General features: G+C 41.6%; 1 protein-coding gene across 1 annotated transcript; it reads left to right on the top strand.

The window, feature by feature from the left end:
- Window positions 1-3,172: 3,172 nt before the first annotated feature.
- LOC143114106 (acylamino-acid-releasing enzyme) lies at window positions 3,173-23,009 on the top strand. Its single transcript, XM_076275566.1, has 23 exons — window positions 3,173-3,250; window positions 4,078-4,207; window positions 4,533-4,659; window positions 4,794-4,881; window positions 5,008-5,083; window positions 6,302-6,393; window positions 6,634-6,711; window positions 7,064-7,201; window positions 7,931-8,022; window positions 8,258-8,298; window positions 8,401-8,519; window positions 9,109-9,169; window positions 9,479-9,576; window positions 9,749-9,800; window positions 9,935-10,023; window positions 10,593-10,731; window positions 10,920-11,003; window positions 15,938-16,018; window positions 19,807-19,895; window positions 20,492-20,682; window positions 21,086-21,188; window positions 21,520-21,626; window positions 22,287-23,009. The coding sequence occupies exons 1-23, from the start codon at window positions 3,239-3,241 to the stop codon at window positions 22,390-22,392; spliced, it is 2,193 nt and encodes a 730-aa protein (XP_076131681.1). The 5' UTR covers window positions 3,173-3,238; the 3' UTR covers window positions 22,393-23,009.
- Window positions 23,010-23,250: the final 241 nt, after the last annotated feature.

Below are 23,250 nucleotides of genomic sequence, written 5' to 3'. Positions count from 1 at the left end.
CTAACATCTCGGCTATGCTTTAATGTATGAAGTCCAAACTTGGTACAGGGACTTGGTATCTGATAGTGAGGACGCACTAGGAAATTGGCATCATGTGTCCTCTATAGGGTGCGCTGTAATACAGGAAGTGAGCTTGTATCTCAGCAACGCTTTGGTGTACAAAGTCCAAACTTGGTATAAGGACCTGTTACCTGATTATGATGACACACTAGGAAATTGGCATCATTTGGCCTCTATAGGGGGCGCTGTAATACAGGAAATGAGCTCGTATCTCAGCAACACTTTGGTGTATGAAGTCCAAATTTGGTACAGGGACATATTAGCTGATTGTGAGGACATGAAGGAAAGTGGTCTTATTTGGCCTCTAGGGGGGCTGTAATAAAGAAAGTGAGCTCACATCTCAGCAACACTTTGGTGTATGAAGTCCAAACTTGGTAGAGGGACATGGTAGCTGATTGTGAGAACGCACAAAGACGTTGGTGTAATTTGTCCTCTTGCTGCTGAGTGCTTGCTCTGCGCTCTGCTCTATAGCGCTCTGCTAGGCCCCCGCATTGCTGCTTGCAGCTATATTTATTATTATTATAAAACTTCTGCCATTGGAGTCTATGGCAGCCCATAGAACGCCTGGCTAAAAAGTTCAGATTTTTTGGCAGAAAGTTTCGGGACACTCCACTGACCATTCACACTCATTTACGGACCTCTAAACCCAGCCATCTAGCGCCACCAACAGGTCAAAATCTGGCCGAAAATTGAACCGCTGGGTCTAAAGTTATGAAATTAGGCACACTGATTCAGCACTGTCCCATGATCACTCTCACCAATTTCCAGAACTCTATGCCCAACACTCTAGCGCCACCAATGGGTCGAACCTGGATTGCATTCATGCATGTGACCATTGAATGGTGCGTCCGATTTTCACATATCAGGCACCGTTGGAATCCCTGGACCGACCTAATTTCAATGACCCCTATCCCATCACTTTCCGCCATATTGGACCTCCGCCATATTGGATTTAGTCCAAACTCTACGAAAAGTTTCAGCGGTTACAAATTTCATCCGATTTTCACAGAACTTGGAGGGGATGATCTTCAGACCGAGCCGCACAAACGATACTGGTCAGATTTTTTAATTTCATTTTTGTTTGCTCGTGACAGCCAATCCAATATGGCAATGAAGCCACCAAACAGGAAGTGGTAAAACATCTAGGTGACGCTTTGAGTTAACATAACAAGACTTGATACCATTAGTCAGGACACTGTCCCAATCACTCGCACCAATTTTCATGCATATACATTGAACACTCTAGCGCCACCACCAGTTCAAAGCTGGACATGCGTTCATGCTCGTGATCCTTGACTCTTTTGTCTAATTTTCACAATTGAGGTAGCGTCTGAATCCTTGAACAATCTTGAGTTCATCGACCCCTATCCCGTCACTTTCCGCCATATTGGACCTCCGCCATATTGGATTTAGTCCAAACTCTATGAAAAGTTTCAGCGGTTACAAATTTCATCCGATTTTCACAGAACTTGGCGGAGATGATCTTCAGACCGAGCCACACAAACAATACTTGTCAGATTTTTTAATTTCAAGTTTATTTGCCCGTGACAGTCAATCACACATGGCGACGATGCCGCCAAACAGGAAGTGGGCTAACATCTCGGCTACGCTTTAATGTATGAAGTCCAAACTTAGTACAGGGACTTGGTATCTGATTGTGAGGACGCCCTAGGAAATTGGCATCATTTGGCCTCTATAGGGGGCGCTGCAATACAGGAAGTGAGCTTGTATCTCAGCAACGCTTTGATGTACGAAGTCCAAACTTGGTATAGAGACTTGGTACCTGATTGTGGGGATGCACTAGGAAACTGGCGTCATTTGGCCTCTACAGGGGGCGCTGCAATACAGGATGTGAGCTTGTATCTCAGCAATTCTTTGATGTATGAAGTCCACACTTGGTACAGGGACTTGGTATCTGATTGTGAGGACACAGTAGGAAATTGGCATCATTTGGCCTCTATAGGGGGCGCTGTAATACAGGAAGTGGGCTCAAATCTCAGCAACGCTTCGTTGTATGAAGTCCAAACTTGATACATGGACATATTAGCTGATTGTGAGGACATGTAAGGAAAGTGGTCTCATTTGACCTCTAGGGGTGCTGTAATAAAGAATGTGAGCTCACATCTCAGCAACACTTTGGTGTATGAAGTCCAAACTTGGTAGAGGGACATGGTAGCTGATTGTGAGAACACACAAGGACATTGGTGTAATTTGGCATCTAGGGGCGCTCTAACAAAGTAAATGAGCTTATTTCTCAGCCGTTCTTTATCCAATTGCAATCAAACTTGCTGTGAGTGCTTGCTCCTGCCATGGCAACGTCATTCCTGCTATAGCGCACTGCTTGGCCCCCGCATTGCTGCTTGCAGCTATATTATTGTATAGTCGTTATCAGAACAGAGGCTTTTACGCAATAGCTGGAAGAATGCACCTTTACTTTGGAGTTAGAGTAGAAAACGAGAGGAATAGTGTTTAAAATATCCATTTAAATTGTAGCCTAATATAATTCACTGTTGTGCATTTTAAAATAGAAATAAGAATGTGAGGAGGTTGCTATTAACTTTAAAGATTGCATCTACAATCGAAACTATCTACATGCAAATTGAACGGCCTTATGTCCGGTCTATTGATGTCTGCTTTAGTTGACAGCACGGTCACTAGATTTTAATCGGTAAAGTTGAGGAGCTGGCATCTGTTAATGTTCGTGCAAATAGGCGGATTCATGTCCCTTAGTTTGCAACTGCGAGGTAGGCTACATGGCAGGCGCCCACATAACGGTTTCATTTTGAGAGGTAGATATCCATGCTCTGGCACCCCCTCTGCGATGCGTTCGTCCCCCAGTTTCATGAGCTTTTATGACAAAACCGTGACTGTGGTAGTTAACAAACTACATCCTAAAAGAAAACTGTTAGCTTTCCTGGTATCAAATGACAAATGGTATCACAACATAAATTGTGCTGGCGACCCAAATAAAATCTCCTGCGACCCACCCGTGGGTCGCGACCCAGACTTTGGGAAACACTGCTCTAAGCAGCATCACATTCACTGTAAATATGGTTAACATAGGTCTTTTATTTTGAAGCATTCAGGAAAAATATTGTAACCCGAAAACCAATCAGAACGTGTTTTGTGACGTGAGGCGGAAAAGTTTATCGTTGACAGTGGCAGTGGTTTCAGCAGCATGACAACCCAGGTAAATATAGAAATTGCAATCGACCGCAGTTAAAAAAAACATTTTTTTCCCTTCATTTTTGAGACTATTAGATTGATGTCAGAACCCATAGTCTAGTTTCGAGGGAGCTTTACGCTGCTCCACATATCTACAATCCTTTTCCGCTAGCACTACGCTCGCTAGTTGAGATTCTCAAGGACCAAAACTTTCACAATACAATAGCGAATTGCCTGTTGTATCTTAATGTTAAGAAGCGTTAATCCAGCACAAGAAAATAGGTTTGGTGTATTTTGTTGTTGCCGAAGCAGCTATGTCGGTCAGCAATTAACATTACCTGTTGGGTGTTGTTGACACTGGCATTTTCTTTGTAACGTTAGCGTATTACTAGCAAGCCATACACATTTTGTCGTAACATTATGTGGTGCCGTCGGTGTTTCGTGTTATGATACACTAATTGTTATTTTTGGTAACATTGGTAGACGCCTTTCGTCTTGCAATGTTATCAGTTGGTAAATAGCAAGATAGCTAGTCTTTATTCATGTTTCATTATCCATGCCACGCCCCGTTGTCGCCTGTGGTTTTGCGTGAACTTGACCGACCTGTGTCGCCCACTGTAATTTATGTGTGCTTTTGGACAGTAAAGCAGACCCAAGAAACTGATAGTAACACGTCACCTTAGAGGTCATTTTACTGCCAGCATAAGGCATGACAAGTGTGCACTTTCAAAAATCGGCCAAGGGTTATAGCAAATTATGTTGATCGAGGGAGTGATAAGGATGGCAACATTTCACGCCAGACGGGTTGTGTTTGTGAGCCGCTTAGCTAGTCTTTCTCGTTTTTATGGTAAGGTGATGAAGAACCCTGATGAGATCGCCAAGCTCTTCCGGGAGCAAAGCCAGTTCCCATCTCTAAGCCGTGCTGACATTGGTCCAGTGATAACGACTCAGTACGGAGGGAAGTACAGCAACATCTACACAGGTGGAGCCCAACATTGATCTCTTCTAAGGAGGGGGAGGGGGGGTGAATTAAACCAGTGGTTTGCATTTACTATTGTGTGGCAATAATTGTTTTCCCTGACTTAAAAGTCCTCATTCAACTGCATGCCTTTCATGATGTTCAAGTACAATTATTCTATTTATAGATGATAATTTAACTGTCTTCTGTTTATACTGACTGTGCTGAGTGGCACAATATAGACTCAGCGCAAATAGGCTTGCAGTGATAGCTTGCAAATAGGCTTGCTTCTTGATCCATCACCTTCATTGGCGGCTGTATTGAGAAATTGTCTGTCTCTTCCTTAAAGAATGGAGTCAGCGTGACCTAGAGAGAAACGAACAGGTGAAGTTTTGCCGGCAGTACATTGTGTTTCACGATGATCAGTCCGTTGTCTTCTCTGGACCATCTGGGAACTGCACAGAGATCAAGGGAGTGTGGGTATTTTATCTTGCCTAGACACCCCAACCCCCCCCCCCCCCCACACACACACACACACATAGAAACCGGTGTCCTGCCAGAGAGAACCAGGAGTATGTCTGAATCGAGTGTCCCATGTCTCTTTCCTCAGGCTGCTAAGCAGAGACTCACCCTCAGGGGACATGAAAGCTGTGGTCAGAGAATGTAATATCAAAGGAGAGGAGAAACAGTTCCTGGAGGTCAGACACACACACACACACACACACACACAACTCTTATTCTCACTTACTGTTTGACTGCACCCTGTCTGTAGGCCATCATCAGTTTCCCTGACCTGTGGCTGTTTCATTCTCTCTTTGGGACAGATTTGGCACAAGAACAGCAAGGTGAAGTGTCTCAATCTCACAGATCTGAAGAAGCATGGCAAAGTCTATGAAGACGGTGAGCTTCTCATTGAACTGTTCCAAAATGAAGTTTAGTTTATTGTGAGATACACAGAGTGTACATTGAATGCACACTTGGGCTCAATGGACCCTTCAGTTATGTCACAACTTTGTAGTGCTGCTTTGGCTCAGAAAAGAGCTGCATGGTAAATGGTATCGCTCTGTTACAGTATGTTGCCTTTGTAGAATATAACGCTATGGAACTAAATGACAAAAGGCATTTCACTGACAGTCATTGTGAGCCTGGCCCTGCCCACCTAGATCTTCTTTCAGGGAGTTCTAGTCTGGAACACTGGATATCATAACACTTTCCCTCAAACAAGAAAAATGTCAGGCCAATAGAGAGGGGAAGACGAAACTTATTGAGATAAACAGTAGCAGCAACACCTGCAAACATAAAAAAAAATGGAAAAATGCAGAAATGTATTCACTGCAAAGGTAGACCCACATACATTGTTTCCTGACTGTTGATGCTATTTATTGTCAGTGTTGGAAACAAATCCCACTTGTGAGTCACCAGACTTCACTTTTTTCCAGGCTAAGTCATTGTGGGGTTACCCATTTATTTAAGAAAAGAGCTACTACAAAAGTAGAAACTAGCAGACGTTGCTTGTAAAAGGTTACCTTGACAGAGTTAAAAGTTTTCCAGCTGAAGATGCCCCCCATTGTTATTTAACACACTGTTAAGATTTGATTTACTCTTGACAAAGCTATTTGATATAGCTATATTGGAACTTGGAAAGTACCTTGAGAGTCAATTCCTCTTGTCAGCTATAGTTCATGTGTTACAGTCCCTGCAGTGTGTGATTGAGTGATACGGAAGCCTAGCGTTTTATGGTGTTTTATTTAGGTAATTAATGTGTTTGCTGAGCTCCCGAGGGATTGGACATCTGACCTTGGTATTGAAAATGTTACTCCACCTGTTGAACCACAGGAATCCCTGATCGCTGTGTTTCCACCAGCAACAGGTTTCAGGACACAAGTTAAAAGTTACCTAGAAATAGGAAATGAGAAGTTGACGCCTACACAGATTTGTTTGTGGTATTGTTCATACACTTTCCAATTTAATAGTTAATCACAGGGCATTGGGGCAGAAATGTTATATTTTTTCCCCTGCTCAAACCATTCTAATTTGATGTGTTTTGATGCGAGTTGTTTTGCTGTGTCTCTCAGTAAGAGATATTCCCAGTGAGTGATTGTGGTGTCCCTCCCGTAGATCAGTTTGGCAGCCTGGTCTGGTCCCACTCTGAAACTCACCTTCTGTATGTGGCGGAGAAGAGAAGACCCAAGGCAGAGTCCTTCTTCAAGGTCCGTTCTTTATACTATGCTGTTTGGGATGCCGCACTGTTTCTGTTACCTTATAATAGAAAAAATTCAGAGTTTGTGTGCCGAGGGGATAAAATCTTCAGGTTGATGTGTGTTAAAGCGTCTCAGACAGTACTGTAGTTGTAGCCACAGATGTTCCCCATGTAATTACAATATCTACACAGTACATGTACACTGTAACAAAAATGTAAAACAGAAATGTTTTTGTATGTACACTTTCAGACAGAGTCTCCTGAGTCAAGTCCTGTAGGGGACGAGGAGGAGGGAATTAAGGTGGGCAAGAAGGATGAAACTGTAAAGGTAAGGAGGATACATACTGCATTTGGGGTTGACATTAGGAAATGGAACGGCAGGGAGTTTTGAGCTGTAAATGTATTCACGTGTGTGTGTGTGTGTGTGTGTGTGTGTGTGTGTGTGTGTGTGTGTGTGTGTGTGTGTGTGTGTGTGTGTGTGTGTGTGTGTGTGTGTGTGTGTGTGTGTGTGTGTGTGTGTGTGTGTGTGTGTGTGTGTGTGTGTGTGTGTGTGTGTGTGTGTGTGTGTGTGTGTGTGTGTGTGTGTGTGTGTGTGTGTGTGTGTGTGTGTGTGTGTGTGTGTGTGTGTGTGTGTGTGTGTGTGTGTGTGTGTGTGTGTGTGTGTGTGTGTGTGCTTTCAGGGGGACCAATTTGTGTATTATGAGGACTGGGGAGAGACCCTGGTGAGCAAGAGCACTCCAGTTTTGTGTGTGCTGGACATCGAGGGCAGCAATGTGTCTGTACTGGAGGGCATTCCGGACAACATTTCTCCTGGACAGGTCTGTTCTAGTATATGTCTGTTCCTCTTCGTAGAGGTGTTGATATTAATCAAATAATCGATGCATCACGATGCGGACATGGACGATGCTGCATTGATGCAGTGGCCGACCATAATTGCAATGATGTCGCTCGTTCATTTTTCCGGCGGTGGTATAAACATTCAAATGAAAAATAACATTCTCGGTAGCCTAACCCGTTTCATCTAGAGTCTAGTTAGGCTACTGAGAATGTTATTTTTCAGGAAAGTTGTTTTACTGTACAAGTACTGTCTGTTGTGTTCAGACTTTGTATAAAAAAGATTGTTTCTATCTTACTACTTGTATTTTTGGATGAAAACATAACCATATGAAGTAATATAGAAAACTGTATTATATTGAACTATACAGTATCTTAATGCATTCCGTCAAGTCAAATATCCTATATGACTTTAATAGAAAAATGTATTTGACGCATCGTAATGCATCAAGGAATCGAATCGAATTGAATCGCTGACATGATAATCATAAATCGAATCACATCGGGAGATCAGTGACGATTCACACCTCTATTCAAAAGTCACTCCACTGACTTCTAGAATGTCCATGTTGAATCTCATAAAATATTTTGATATTTAATCCAGAGAAAGTGTTCAGATTAAGATTTAAATATGTGTTCAAGATTCATGTCTTGTGGTGTTATCATGTTATGTCAGGTCATGTCTGAGGGTAATGGTGTTTTTTGTGTGCTAGGCATTCTGGGCCCCTGGGGATACGGGCGTGGTGTTCGTGGGATGGTGGCATGAACCATTTCGACTGGGACTGAGATACTGCCCCAACAGAAAGTATGTGTGTGTCTGTTTAGGAGTGAGCATTTCAGAGATTTTCAAAGATTTTGTATTTTTACCACTTATTATATGGGCCTTCAGATGTCCCTAACTAGCTGAGGCTAGTTAACAATAGTTACTACAGTAACTATACTACAATATTACTCAGTCATGAAGTAATTACTACTAAGTAGCTTTGCTAAGTCAGTCATTAAGATAAACAACTCTCTCCTATGCTTTTATACACACCTAGGTCATCCTTGTTTTATGTGGATCTGACAAGTGGAAAGTGTGGTAGGTATCTCAGTACTGACCTCTGTCTCTTAGTGATTAGAATCCCAGTAGGTTCTTGAAGCAGAAATGACTCTGGTCCTCTGCCTCCCTCTGTCTGACCAGATCAGCTGTCCGACTCCAGTGCAGTGTGCTCCCCTCGCCTCAGCCCAGACTACTGCCGGATTGTTTACCTTGAGTGTGGAGTGTATGGACCGCACCAACAGTGCTGCAGGCTATGCATGGTGAGTCATCATATTAGGGCTGCTCGATCATGGCAAAATTCATAATCATAATTATTTTGGTCAGTACTGAAATCATGATTATTTAACACGATTACTCAATGATCATCTATTTTCTAAACTAAACTTAAAAGGACAGTGAATTAAATTTAATTGTACATATAATTCATATGAAAAACAAATGCAAAATACATTGCAAACAAAGCTAATGTATACAACAGTCACTATACAACAGTCACTACTGTAAAGAAAAGGTGTGCACTGGAATTATATATAGCTCAAGATAAAACAAGAGCATTGTGCAAAGCCGAATGCTGCAAGATAATTGTTATACAGTATTTTGATCATATTGTGTTCATAATTGTTGGAAGTCATAATTGACGATTAATTGATTTGATTAATTGCACAGCCTTATCATGTATGTGTATTTTCTTTCCTGTCTGTTGGCATATACAGTATACCGGTATGTACTTTTATGGGATGAAGCGCATACTGTATATGTGTTGATGCAAAGAAGTGTACATGCACACTGTATGTTAAGGCTTTTTTCATATAAAATTTGTTTGAGTTTTTGGATCTTTTTCCCTCATAGTATGACTGGTACACTAAGAAGACCTCCATCATTGTAGATGTGGTTAACAGACCCGGGGAAGGTAGTTATTTCACTTCTGTATATGAAGTTTCTGTTTTTGTCAATGCCTTGATAGATAGTGAGACAGCCACTGAATATTCTTAGTCCTCTGATTTTGGTCTCTTTCTTCTGCCCTGTGTGTGTGTGGTGTGTGTGTGTGTGTGTGTGTGTGTGTGTGTGTGTGTGTGTGTGTGTGTGTGTGTGTGTGTGTGTGTGTGTGTGTGTGTGTGTGTGTGTGTGTGTGTGTGTGTGTGTGTGTGTGTGTGTGTGTGTGTGTGTGTGTGTGTGTGTGTGTGTGTGTGTGTGTGTGTGTGTGTGTGTGTGTTGGCAGATGGCTTCACTGGGATCTACAGCTCCATGCTGTCTCCTATGTGCTGGTCGGCTGACAGCCAGCGTGTCCTCGTGTCCTGTCCCCAGCGGAGCCGAAAGGTACAGTAGGACCTCCGTACTGGAGAACATACTCTGTGGAACCCAATCAGACTGCTGATTGCCATACATTTTGAGAAGTGTCCGTATCTATTAACTGAACTATACTTTCATAGTTCAAGGCTTAATTTTCTTTTGTTGTTTTGTTTGTTTGTTTGTTGGACTCGTCACACAGGAACTTCTGTTGATTGATACCTCTACAGGCAGTGTCACATCCCTCACCTCCAGTGAGTAAACAACTCCTCTGGTCTCATCTGTCTTATTTGCTCTGAGATATTGTGCTGTTGATATTTTTTATATATATTATTTTAAAGCCTGGTTTGACTTTGTGTGTGTGTTTTTTGTTTTTGTTCCCCGTCAGAGTCGGATATGGGGAGCTGGTCCCTGCTCACTGTCCACAGGGACCTGATGGTGGTTAGCTGCTGCTCCCCAAACTGCCCTCCTAGTCTGGTAATGGCCAGTTTTAATTCTTCAATAGGAGGATGACATGACATAACATGAGTTCCCTTTTCTGTTATTTTGTTCACTAATCAGCACCTATCTGGAATACAAATAGGGTTATTTGCTGTGTTTCACTTTTGACCTCACCAAGGTCCGACTCCAGGTTCACAAAAGTGTCCTGAATTGTATAACCTAACTGTCGCTAGGCCGCATATCTCAGGTTCATCTGGGATCTGAAATTCAGTAAATTCATTTACCACAAATTTATATTGTTAAACTCTCAGTAAGCACAGTTTCCAGTAAACTGTATGACTTCCTGCCTGACTGAGCTATCATGCTTTGGTAATTTGCTCTGATTTTGCTCATCTGAATGGTGATGGTAGTATTTCAGTCAAACAGAAGTTTTGCTCTTTGCAGTGCACAACAATCTGATCATAACACAACACAAATTGTTTATGTGTTTTACCCTCATTTGTGCTCGAGCTGTTACTGAGGCAGACATAGATGGTTGATGGTACCAGTTGCAGTTAAGCGGAGTTACGCATGAGAGTGTGCTTTGATGATGTCACTTCCTGCAGCGTGTGGCCTTCCTGCCTGAGCGAGGCTCTGAGGCGCAGGTGAGCTGGGTCACCCTGGAGACGGCTGAGGTGCAGTCCGACATTGATTGGCAGATCATCACCTTCACTCCGCCCCCAGACCAGGAGAACAGCCAGTACCGTAAGAGAAATATCCCAATGTGATGCTTCTGGCTTTATGCCGTTTTGCCTTTATCAGAGTCAGTTTAATCTCATGACATGCCTTGCCTTTTCTTCTCTATCCCTCTCTTTCTCTTTTCTCCATCCCTCTCTTTGTCTGTTTCTCTCTCTCCGTCATGCTCTTTCCTTTGTCTTTCTGTCTTCCTCCAGATGGTTTGGATTTTGAGGCCCTGCTGCTAAAACCAAAGGAAGCCAAAGAAGGAGAGAAGCTACCACTCATTGTCACCCCACATGGTGTGTTAAAAAAACATCAACTGTGTGTGTGTGTTGTTATGAAATTGATCAGTTCTGTCAGAATGGAATTGTTCCTGGAAGGGGTAAATATATGACTGACTTCGCAGAGGGTCTGGCCTAGATTCATTGGCAAACGTTTATTTCCGGGTGGGAGGGCACAGTTTGAGGTTTAAAATCATTGGAGTTCCTTTGGACCAATCAGTAACAACCGGTGTTTCGTCATACAGAGAAGTTTCTCTGCATCACGCCCTTAGCAAGCAAGCTTGCATCTTGTCATTGATTCCAATTGGAAAGACAGCCACACGTTTCATCTAGTTATTAATTCACAGGACATTCAGTCCTTTTACTAACTCACTTTTTAACTCAGATTTTTATGTCCGAACCCGACCCGAGCCCGACACAGATGATGCCTCAGTTATTCCCATGCTAGTGATTAAACGTTCACGTTAGCCCATTAAACGGAACACACAACAACTTGTCTACAGAATCAGATGAGCGTGCACGCACGCAGGTCACACACAGCGCACATTAACACAAGAGGCCCAAGCAAGCATAGCCTATTGAAATACCGTATTTTCCGGACTATAAGTCGCTCCTGAGTATAAGTCGCATTAGTCAAAAAATGCGTCATGAACAGGAAAAAAACATATATAAGTCGCATTTATTTAGAAATGTATTTCACAAAATCCAAAACCAAAAACAGAGACTATGTAACTGGATTATTGAGGCCAAAAAGATTAATGTTAATGAAGACGAAGGAGTGAAGGCAGCCAAGAGGAGGGCAGGAATGTCATTGCAAAGCAAAAGATTCACTGAAAGAAAATACCATGTGGTACGCCAAAATGTGGAGAATACAATGCAATCAAGCATTTTGGGCGATGTGGAGTCACAGGCTGGCAGCAGATTAAATGCTCACAAGAGAGAAAAAGAGGCAGTTTTAGACGTGACTGAAGCAAGCCAGGCTATAGGCCCGACGGTAATTGTAAAGCAATTTACAAAAGATTCACTGAACAAAAATGCTGATATGATACATGAAAATTTTGCTAAAAATGTGGAGAATGCAATGCAATCAAGCATTTTGGGCGATGTGGAGTCACAAGATGGCAGCAGATTAAATGCTCACGATAGAGAAAAATATGCGGTTTTAAAAGGACGTGCAGACCGAAGCTGCAGCAAGCAGGTGATATTTAGAAATTTATTTCACAAAAGGTCGTGACCGAAGCTGAGGCAAGCCAGGCAATAGGCATATAGGCCCGACGGTAATTGTAAAGCAATTTACAAAAGATTCACTGAACAAAAATGATTATATGGTACATGAAAATTTAGCTAAAAATGTGGAGAATGCAATGCAATCAAGCATTTTGGACGATGTGGAGAGACAAGCCGAGATTAAATGCTCGAGAGAGAAAAATATGCGGTTTTAAAAGGACGTGCAGACCGAAGCTGCAGCAAGCAGGTGATATTTAGAAATTTATTTCACAAAATCCAAGACTAAGAACAGACAGACTATGTAACTGAACACATTGAGGCCAAAAATATTGAGAATTCTACAGGGAATCTTAAAGATGAAGGAGTGAATAGTGGCAAGAGGCAAGCCGAAGGCTGCTGACAAGTGCCCGACGCTATTGTAAAGCAATTTACAAAAGATTCACTGAACAAAAATGCTGATGTGGTACATGAAATTTTAGCTAAAAATGTGGAGAATGCAATGCAATCAAGCATTTTGGACGATATAGTGTATTGGCACAAGCTGGAAGCAGAACAAATGCTCGCCGAGAGAGCAAGAGAAAAAAAGATGTGCATTTAAAACCAGGGCCTAAATTTCAGCGCAGGATTGTGCATAAATTATTGAGCATACTAATAAAAGTCCCGCAACGCTAGCCATCATAATGCGAGAAATTCCCACACATTTTACAGCACTGTCTGACGTTAATCTAATAATGGAGCGGCCTGAAAGCGGACCAACTCTGACTTCAATTGAACCCCATGCAGAGACACACACACGCGCGCGCAGGACCACTTTAAGGGTGCCTCTCTCTCTTTGCTCTCTCTCTCTCAGCAGGATTTGTCACCCCTAAAGTCAAATTATTATAGCCTATTACGTGCTTCTACATCAACCGCTATCGACAGGAAAGGAAAACAAACGTTTAGCGATCAGGAACCGCAAACACAGAAGCATGACAGCCTATAATATAACGCGAGAGGACATGGATGTGTTCTCCATTTGAGGAACGTTATAATCGATTGCGGACGTGAACAGACAGCTACAGACACGGAGCGCATAGTAGGCCTACTTTCACTTTCTGTGCGTATTCACGTGAAAGATAATTAGTAGCAAAACAGCGATCAAATATTACATGGCAGTGAGTTTTGTTTTCAAATGTTTTCATGCATGTCCAGATAACGGGTGAGGAATTTTTAGGGGACAGACTATCGTGAATCCTGAATTTATGGCTGGGCAAAGCACAGCACCTTTATTTGGACCATGGCTTGTAGCCTATTAGAGTCAGCTATAGGCCTTCATTTCTTGCGTTTTACTGTGAGACATAGGCCTATACTTTTCGTTTGGAGCAGCATACCGGTAGGCTATCAATGGCATTGGGTCACTATTAAGTTTCATGTATGAAAGAGTGTCGGGATGTCCATCCGCTTATTGCGAGATAAGGCATCCGCTTTCATTCATTCATTCATTCATGGAACGTGTGCTGTGCTGCAAGGGAAACCTTATTCCGTATAGCCAAAGAGGTCTAAGATAGCCTAAATTTAGTTATTTTTTAAATTATGCATGATTTACTTTTTTATAAAATTCGTAGGCTGATGCCTGGCAGCAACAATTGTGTTTAAATGTAGGTTAACCTGGGGCTGCGTGCTACTGGTAGCTTGAGATCAATGTGTTGGAGACTCATGGTGTAGGACAATGACTTCGTTGGCAACAATATTAAACCAACCAACAATATAAATTATTAAGAAGAGCTATTTTATGAGTTAAATTGAAACAAAATTATACTGGCTTTTATTTGTCCAAATCTGAGGCCCAGCTATAAATAGAATCCCGGCAGTAATTTGAGGATTTAAGTATGCACGTGTGTTTCACGACTTGTGCATTTGAGAGCCTCTCTCAAGGCTGTAGACGATAATGTTTCATGTAGGGTTCATGTCAGTTAATATAAATTAACATTTAAAAACATGTTCAATTATATAATTTTTTTCATATATAAGTCGCACCTGACTATAAGTCGCACCTGACTATAAGTCGCAGGACCAGCCAAACTATGAAAAAAAGTGCGACTTATAGTCCGGAAAATACGGTAGAATTCTTGTCTTACCATTGACGAAAAGTCTTGAAATGAACTGCAACAGTCTTTGAAACTACAGTGCCTCTGTCACTGATCCATATGCAGCATCGACGTTAATTGGGGCAACTCGAGGAAATCCTCATCCAGTTGAACGAGACGACCTTATAGCCTTCCGGTAGCCTATGTCTTTACCACAGTATGCAATGCAAATAATCTTAAAATCTCCTGATAGGCTAACAACTTTTTTTTAACGTCACCCAAGACTGTGCGAAATGTGCATAAACATTTGTTTATGTAGTCGTGACAACGCGTGTGCATTTCAGGCGGCATGCCTGAAATGCGTTGTCACGATAAACAAATCTTGCACACAGGAAGAAAGCTAAGGTCTTTTTTTACATTTTACTTTATTCTCAAAAAACAAACGTTTGCATCATGTAAAGCAGACCTGTTGGGACATAATAAGGAATTTTAAATGTAAAGCTTCCAATTAGAGGTCTCCCACAATATTCTGTCCCGCTCCCGCATTAATGTGTCATTTTTAGTCCCGCTCCCGCCCGCATCTGTAACATGATGTCCCGCTCCCGCCTGCTAAAGCCCGCATGCAGGAAGGATAGCCTATTCAGTTTTTCTTTCTGTCTCACGAAAGGAGCACACACACCTGAGAAAGACTCCAGATGTCAGTTTCTTGGTTCTGAATAGGCTAACAACTGAAGTAGGCCTAGTCTGGTGCCCTCTTCCTCTGTCATGCTTTCGATTTTTCAGTTTTGACAATGAGCAGCAGGAACAAATTGAACCCACATAAACGACAATATAGGCTATAGGCCTGCTATCCATCAGTTATGCTTTAAACCCCGTTTTTTAATGCTGCCTAACAGAACAGTAGCCTACTTTAATCATTTCCATATTTAATTTTACGCACATATTTAATTTTTGCGGGAGTGCAGTGTATCATCGGTTTGTCCCGCACCCACGAACGCACCTCTCTCATCCCGCCCGCTCCCGCAAAGAGCTTTCAAAAGTTGTCCCGCGCCGCACTCTTTTGCGTCGGGAGTGCAGACCTCTACTTCCAATGCATATCGCCCCATGTGTCCGAACCCAACTATAATTTCTAAATATTTGTCTGAACCCGACCCGACCCGCCGTGTCCCGTCGGGACCCGTCGGGCTCGGGTCGGGTAGCCACACTCTAACATATACCACCCTAATGTTAACTGTGGAACTTCCCTAGAAAGAGCTAAAAATAGAAATGAAATGGTCGCTTAAATCCAACGTACACACAGATAACTCACATCAACCTTATTTTGTGCCTTTTATTCACATTTGCTCAAAGATTTCATAAGTATAAGCCCTTTTCGCTCCCTACATTGATGTAGATCCAAACGGTCTGCTTCGGGGGCAGGGACGTAGTAAATTAAACACCATACCTGTGTAACGTAATCGCTCTCAGGGACGCCCTCTATTCACTGGTTGGTTCGACTTCCAGAAAGCCGAAGTAAATGAGGGCAGATCAAGCTATGCCAGACGGAGTACTGCAGGGAAATGAAATTGAGGTGAAGTAGACAGGCAGAGCCAGGCTAGTAAATATACTCTCTCTCTCTATCTCTCTTTCTCTCTCTCTCTCTCTCTCTCTCTCCTCCAGGTGGTCCTCACTCAGTGATAACTGCAGACTGGCTCTTGTCTTCTGCTGTGTATTGTAAAATGGGATTTGCTCTTCTGCTGGGTGAGTTGCTTCCCGACTGAGAACTTCAGTTGTGATTTAAGCTGAGGGAACTGAACAGCATGACCTGCATTTGTTTTTTGTGAAAGTGATGTTGATGTACACAGTGGATATTGGGCCCTAATTACAGTGCATGAAAGTGCACTGTTCTGTTATCCGAAGTCTTCTTCTTATTATTATTCTTCTAACCAAAATTTCTGCGTCTAATTCAGCTTCAACCGTTTAACGTAGAAACTTCGTTCAAACTTTGTAACGTAGGTCTTGAAAATGACACCTGTGCAATGTACTTTTCGTTTCTGTAAACTTTATACTTTTTGAAATATAAAAAAAACAAGCTTATTTTCCCCCATAGACTTTGCATTGGCACTATGACATCACAATGGGCTAATTAAATTGATTTGCACCTGTATCAACCGCCAGCTGCTCAACTAGGCCCCATCAAAGAGCCGGTTAAACTGATTGCCCCTGTATCAACTGCTTTCTGCTCAACTAGGCCAACTCTCTCTGTGTCTCTCCATTGATTCTACAAGAATATAAGGCACATTCCATCCAACTTTCTATCCATTCATCCTCTTCAAACCATTCACTCATCCACCCATTAAACTATCTATCAACATCCATGAAACAATCTGCCTATCAACATCCATTCAACTTACTGTCTATCAACATCCATTACACTACATTAACTATATAGTCTGTCTCAGGCTTTAAGCATACAATCTTGCTCTCTTAAGACTTCAGATCCTGTTTAACTATTTCCTCTGCCCACAACTGTAAATGTCCTCACTACAATAATTCACTATTAAATAATTTAACTATTTAAACTACTCAACTATTTACTGTAACTGTTCAGCCATTGCAACTGTCAACAACTATGACTCCCCTCATCTGTTTCCCCTGCCCACAACTGTTTCTAAATAAAAGTTTGTTTTGCATTTATGTTAATATATGTTTTGCATTTTCATGCACTGGTAATTTCCTCGAAATTACATTTTCTAGTTTATTTGGCTGATAAAGTGCAAAGTCTGTCAGCAAGCAAAGTTCTTGTGCACAGCAATCATGTGGCATATGGGAGCATTGAGCTGACTCATCAATATTTGCACTTCCATGTCTTCTCCATGGGGTTAAACTAGTAAATTGGTTTTGTCTAGTTGTTATATTTGCTTTAGTTAGACTTAAGACTTTGTACTTTGTCCATCATTCAAATTAGGGCCCATGAATTTGCGCGTATTGTCACCTGTCTGTGTGAGCTGATCTGGAAAGTTCTAATGGGGAAGCCATTCAAGTTCACTTCTACAATAAGCTGCTGAAGATAAGCTGATTGACTGATCCAAAGAGAAGTCATTGTGTGTTTCTATCTTAGGTCTGGCACAAAACAAAGAGGGGAATGGGGGTAGGCTATCAGCTTACATCACTGTGGATATTGGCAAAACCTAGTCATATGGCATTGCATGATCTTTTGAAAAATCAGTAGTATGCATTCTGTGTAATACAAATTTGAATGGTCGCAGGTAACACCCACTAATGAAATAAACTAAAAATCTGCACTTTTTAAATATAATAATGTAATAAACATAATAGTTTCCCACAAACATAATAAATGTTGCATACCACCAATGTAATAGCTAATTTCGCACTTCTGTAATAATTATAACATTTGCAGGAAGTTTATTACGATCATGGGAAGGTTAAAAAAAAGTTATTTACATTAGCTTCCCGCAAATGTGATAAAACACTCATTTAGTGAAATTCTGTTTTATCAGTTGTAAGAGTATTATTATGTTGATAGGTTTGAAAATCGCAATTTTTTTTTAAAGTATATTTTTGGGGCTTTTTATGCCTTTAATTAGATAGGATAGTGGAGATTGACAGGAAGTGAGTGGGAGAGAAAGTCGGGGTGGGATCCGGAAAGGACCACGGGGCGGGAATCGAACCCGGGTCGCTGGCGTACGGTGCAGGTGCCCCAGCCAGTCGCGCCACTGCTGGGGCCAGAAAATCGCAATTTTAAAGCCTGTCACCTGTGCTTGCATAAGTCTTTAAGCACTTCCACTAGTTACAGTGCATGAAAATGCACTGTTCTGTTATCCGAAGTCTTCTTATTATTATTATTACAGTGCATGAAAATGCACTGTTCTTCTTCTTCTTATTCTTCCCACCAAATTTCTGCGTCTAATTCAGCTTCAACCGTTTAACGTAGAAACTTCGATCCTGTTCAACTATTTCATCTGCCCACAACTATTTCAAAATAAATACATTTCACTACAATAATTCACTATTAAATAATTTAACTCTTTAAACTACTCAACTATTTAACTGTTCAGCCATTTCAACTGTCAGTTGTTATCAACTATGACTCCTGCCAACTGTTTCCAAATAAAAGTGTTGCATTTTATGTTAATATACAGTATGTTTATATTTTCATGCACTGGTCATTTCCTCGAAATTACATTTTCTAGTTTCATTTGCACTTTGTATTTAAGTGTTTTCTGAAAACATATCTTGTGATACCCTACATCTGCCATTTTTGGGATCTTGGAGGGACTTGTAGCCACTGCTGTAAGAACGCCAGTTTCTGGAGGCTAGATGCTACACCTGTGCCTAAACTCCATCAAACGCGTTTGTGAAAAGTCAGGGCATAACCTGACACGTCATACCTCACGTGGAGTTTTCTGCCTTTGTGTCCTAGGCAGACAGGATATTCCTGTGCAGGACTCAGTTAGCTGGCAGTGTTTAATTGATTTATGTTGTTGTGTGTGTTGAGCTAGTCTGTCACATCAGCTGCGTGCTGGTGCTAGGTCAGCCATTGATTGGATGTGTCTAGAGTTAATTGGATGTGCCTGGCTCATCATCTCCTGTGGCATGCTCAGGGGTAGCGACTCCAAGAGGTCGACTGCATCAAGCCAGTGGCACTTGTTGTGTGGTCATGATGACTGGTCAGGGGAAGTCCCATTTTCACCGTTTTCTCGTTTCCACTTCCCACTTCCTCCCTGTGTTCTCTGTCGAGGCCCCAAGATTATACCCCATCTGAAACCCTAAAACATCTGCTTAGAGATCCCCCGCCCATTAGACATGAGAGCCATTATATGTCTCCACCAAAGATTCTAGCTCTGCTCTAAAATCTTTGGTTTCCACTATATGAGTATATTATGGAATGTTATGTAAGGGATAATGGACGACACTATGGTGGTCTGTTCACAGAAATTAATGCACGGTCGAGGTTGTAAAACGGCCCCGACGCGAAGCGGAGCGAAACCTCGTAAGTGCATTCATTTCTGACCACCGTGGAGTCCATTATCCCGTTTATTCCACTGCTGCCACTTGCGTTGTGTTCATTTCCTGTTACGTTTTAAACGTTTTAATCGCTAAAACTGTCTTGTTTGTAGAACTACTTTATTCCGAAACATATCAACCAAAGATTCTAGAACAGAGCTCAACTTGCAGGATAAACTGCCATTACTAGTTCTAAATGGATGGTTGCTACGGCCAAGACCAGTCGTTAGTTCTATCTCTCCCGTTGTCAAGCGGGCGTATCCCAAGATTCTGATGAACTTTAGCTTTGAAACATCCCTATTTTACTTAGCCTGCTGTCATCCATCTAGCTAAAAGCCACATAGGTGTGCAAATAACATACGGTTAATGGTCGTTCTAAATTACGTAGGACAATAGGAAATTCAACCAAGCAGTGGAATAAAGAATATATAGAATATTCTGTTCAGATGGGACTCATGTATGAGATTGTGGATTGTGTGTGTGGTAATGCGTACAAAATAACAGTGTGTGTCTCTGTCCAGTGAACTACCGTGGGTCCACTGGGTTTGGCCAGGACAGCATCTACTCTCTCCCAGGGAACGTTGGCACTCAGGATGTGCTTGATGTTCAGGTACTGTCATTGTTGCATCACTTCCTGTAGTAAAACAGCTCTATACATATTACTACTGCCAATGACATTGTAGACAATCGTATTATATATATATATATATATATATATATATATATATATATAATTATAGACACGATTGTCTACAATTTATATATATATATATATATATATATATATATATATATATATATATATATATATATATATAAAAAATGATATTAGATTAGTAAACAGAATGTGTCTTTGGAACATTGGATGAATGGTTTCTGATAATTGGCAATTGGCAAAGATTAGGCATTTCTTTCTACAACAGTCGAGAACCTTTTTGCAATTATGTCTGAAATCTGAAAACTGCTGCCCTGGTTAAAAAAACAATGCAACTGATCAGCTCAGCATCTATAATGGAGTGGAATGGAAATTTCTGAGTGACCCCAAACTTTTGACCGGTGGTGTGTGTCTATATATTATACATATGTTATTATACATAAGTGATAATGGCCACCAAAGTGTCCCGATAAATACTCCTTTTGCCAGGAAGGTTTGTACCATCTGTAGGTCTTTGAGAGCCTTGCTTTACATCTGGCCTGTTCCTCCAGTTTGCCGTGGAGACTGTGCTGAAGCAGGGTTGCTTCGATGAGCAGAAGGTGTCCATCTCAGGAGGCTCCCATGGCGGCTTCCTGGCATGCCACCTTATTGGCCAGTTTCCGGACTTCTACAAGGCGTGCATAACGCGGAACCCTGTCACCAACCTGACTACCATGATTGGCAGCACTGACATTCCAGACTGGTACGGTGCTGCCGGCGAGACTCGGGGGGTGGCTACGGAAGATGGAGGTGGAGGTGGTGGGGTGTCTGCATCCTCTATGAATTATTTAACATCTCCTTGGATTTCACACAGCTTTGTCCAATTATGCTTCTCACCCCTGCCACTTGTCCCCATAATTAACCCCACGTGTGGTGTTCATCTGTAATATTCTATTGTCTTCACCATGCCCTCTCTTCTGAATGACATTTGGAACAGTGTGTTACATAATTGGAAAGTTATTCCATTATACATTATTGAAGTGTTTGAAGTCTGCTAAGTAGCTGTTCAGTTGATGCAATAGAGTTGTTTCCTTGATCAAACATATCTCTGTCTCTTTCTCTGTGTGTGTGTGTGTGTGTGTGTGTGTGTGTTGTGTGTTGTGCAGGTGCATGGTAGAAGCAGGGCTGGATTATAGTCCAGATACCCAACTTGATCCTGCTGCTTACGGTCATATGTTTGACAAGTCTCCTATGAAACACATCTCTCAGGTGAGTTAATTATTTTTTAAAGCACATTTAATGCAACAGGGTTGGCTCAAAGTGCTTTACAAATGATAAAACAACAATACAAATAAAAGTAATACAATAGTAATACAATACAAAATGCCTACATATGAAGAAACAAAGAGTGCATAAAACAAGATTAACAGTAGTAGTAATAGTAATGAAAAATAAATATTAATATCAGAACATAAACAGTCAAATGAACTCAAAGTGATGAAAAAAAAAAACTGCCATACTATCTTGTCAAATCGGTCTCATCCCGCTGTGACCCATAACATAAGGCATATAAGAGTATATTATTGGGACTTTCCTGCAGGTGAAGACACCAGTTCTGCTCACACTGGGAGAAGATGACAAGCGTGTTCCTCCAAAACAGGGCATTGAGTACTACAGGGGCCTCAAGGCTCGCCAGGTCCCCGTGAGGTGGGTGAACTGCTACACTCAAACATAGACACGGTGGAACGGCACGGAAGAGTTTCATGCTGTCAGCTTACATTCGGCACATTTTTAATGACAGCTTTGAAATTGTTTGTTGTTAAGCAACAGAAAAGAGGACATGGTTTCTAAATGTAGGTTTCCTTTTTAATGAGTCATACTGTAGGTCTTATGATCTGCGAGCAACCATTTTTTGTGGTCGATACTTAACAAAAAACATGCTAAACAGTTACGCAACACTTTTTGTTGCCACTTTTCAGTAATTGAAGGAAAAAATGACGTGTGGCATATCAAAATATGCAGATTTATGCATTATTCCAGGGCTTTAATGGATTTGGTTTGTTTTGTAAACAAAATATGAGTGAAATGAAACTTTAGTGTGCATAGAAGAAACTGATGAAAAAGATATATCCCCAAACTACACAATATTTAACATGGACCCTTCTCTGATTACATCTTTGCTTTGTTTTACTATCACCCTTCTAAGGCAATAATAAAAAAAAAATCCACCTCTAGTGCAAATACATCTACTTCTCATGGACAAATTTCAATTTAACATGAAGCTACACCACAAGAATTTGACCACACAATATACATAAACTGGCTACACACTTAACTGTTAATTTCTAATTTCTGTTTATTTAACAGGTTACTGTGGTACCAAGGCAATAACCATTCACTGTCCACAATTGCCGCGGAGTCCGACGGGTTCATGAATATCGCTTTGTGGATCATTCAGCACTGTGGCCTTTAGTAAAATCGGTCTGGGTGGGCATCCGTACTCAACTGCAGTTCCCTTACATGGGGAAGCGTTGAGGGAGAAGTGGGGAACCAGCTCTGCCTTTCTATGGGGGGGGCGGGGGGGGGGTGTTTCCCTTTTCTCCCCCTCCCACACTTACACATGCCAGACGATTCAAGCCCTCGGCGCCGACGCTACTTTTAAACCAAAATATATGAAATGCACTACAGTATGGATTAGTAAGGCAGAAGCCAAGGCGAGTAGATGGCAAAAAAAGAGGCTTGGTAAGGTGCTCAGCTCTGCTGAGGGATACTGTGTTCATTTCTCTAAATGAATGTGCTAATAACTGCATCATGCAGAAAGCCTTTTTCTAAACTGCCACTCTGTAATTTATTTTTCTGTCTGACATGATTGCCAGATTTATGGAGGTGTTATTCAGCGCGATGCAACAGTTCAGAGTGAAACTAACCATTGCTTTTAGCCGATGACTCCACACTGCCACAGCATACGTGTAGACAGAGCAGAAAAATTTACTGGTTGTCTTTTATAAATGGGTTCTGACATCCTCTGGCTTTTGGTACTGTCTGTGTAGTGTGTTATCAGGATGCTTCCAATAAAAGGTTTGTAAATTATGAGGCGTGGTGTTTTGTGTTTCCAACCTGTGTTTCCACGGTCTTCCACAGCTGCAAGTTGATACACACTTCTCACACTTCTCCATTTGTCTTCAGAGTCCCTGTACCCAAACGTATCTCAGTTCTGAGTTTCAGTCCAAGGAATATTAAGCAAGGCACTTACCGGTAATACAGTCACTGTCGGGTTGCTAGCCAAAGAAACGCTACCAATTCTACTTCCTGAAGTCCCAGACTTTATCGA

The sequence above is a fragment of the Alosa pseudoharengus genome, unplaced genomic scaffold (assembly GCF_046254945.1).
Source record: "Alosa pseudoharengus isolate Yale_2024_CS ecotype anadromous, Long Island Sound unplaced genomic scaffold, YU_APseudo_1.1 YU_APseudo_1.1_scf_9, whole genome shotgun sequence".
NCBI classification, from domain to species: Eukaryota; Metazoa; Chordata; class Actinopteri; order Clupeiformes; family Clupeidae; genus Alosa; species Alosa pseudoharengus.
This window is presented reverse-complemented; position numbering and strand designations above follow the sequence as displayed.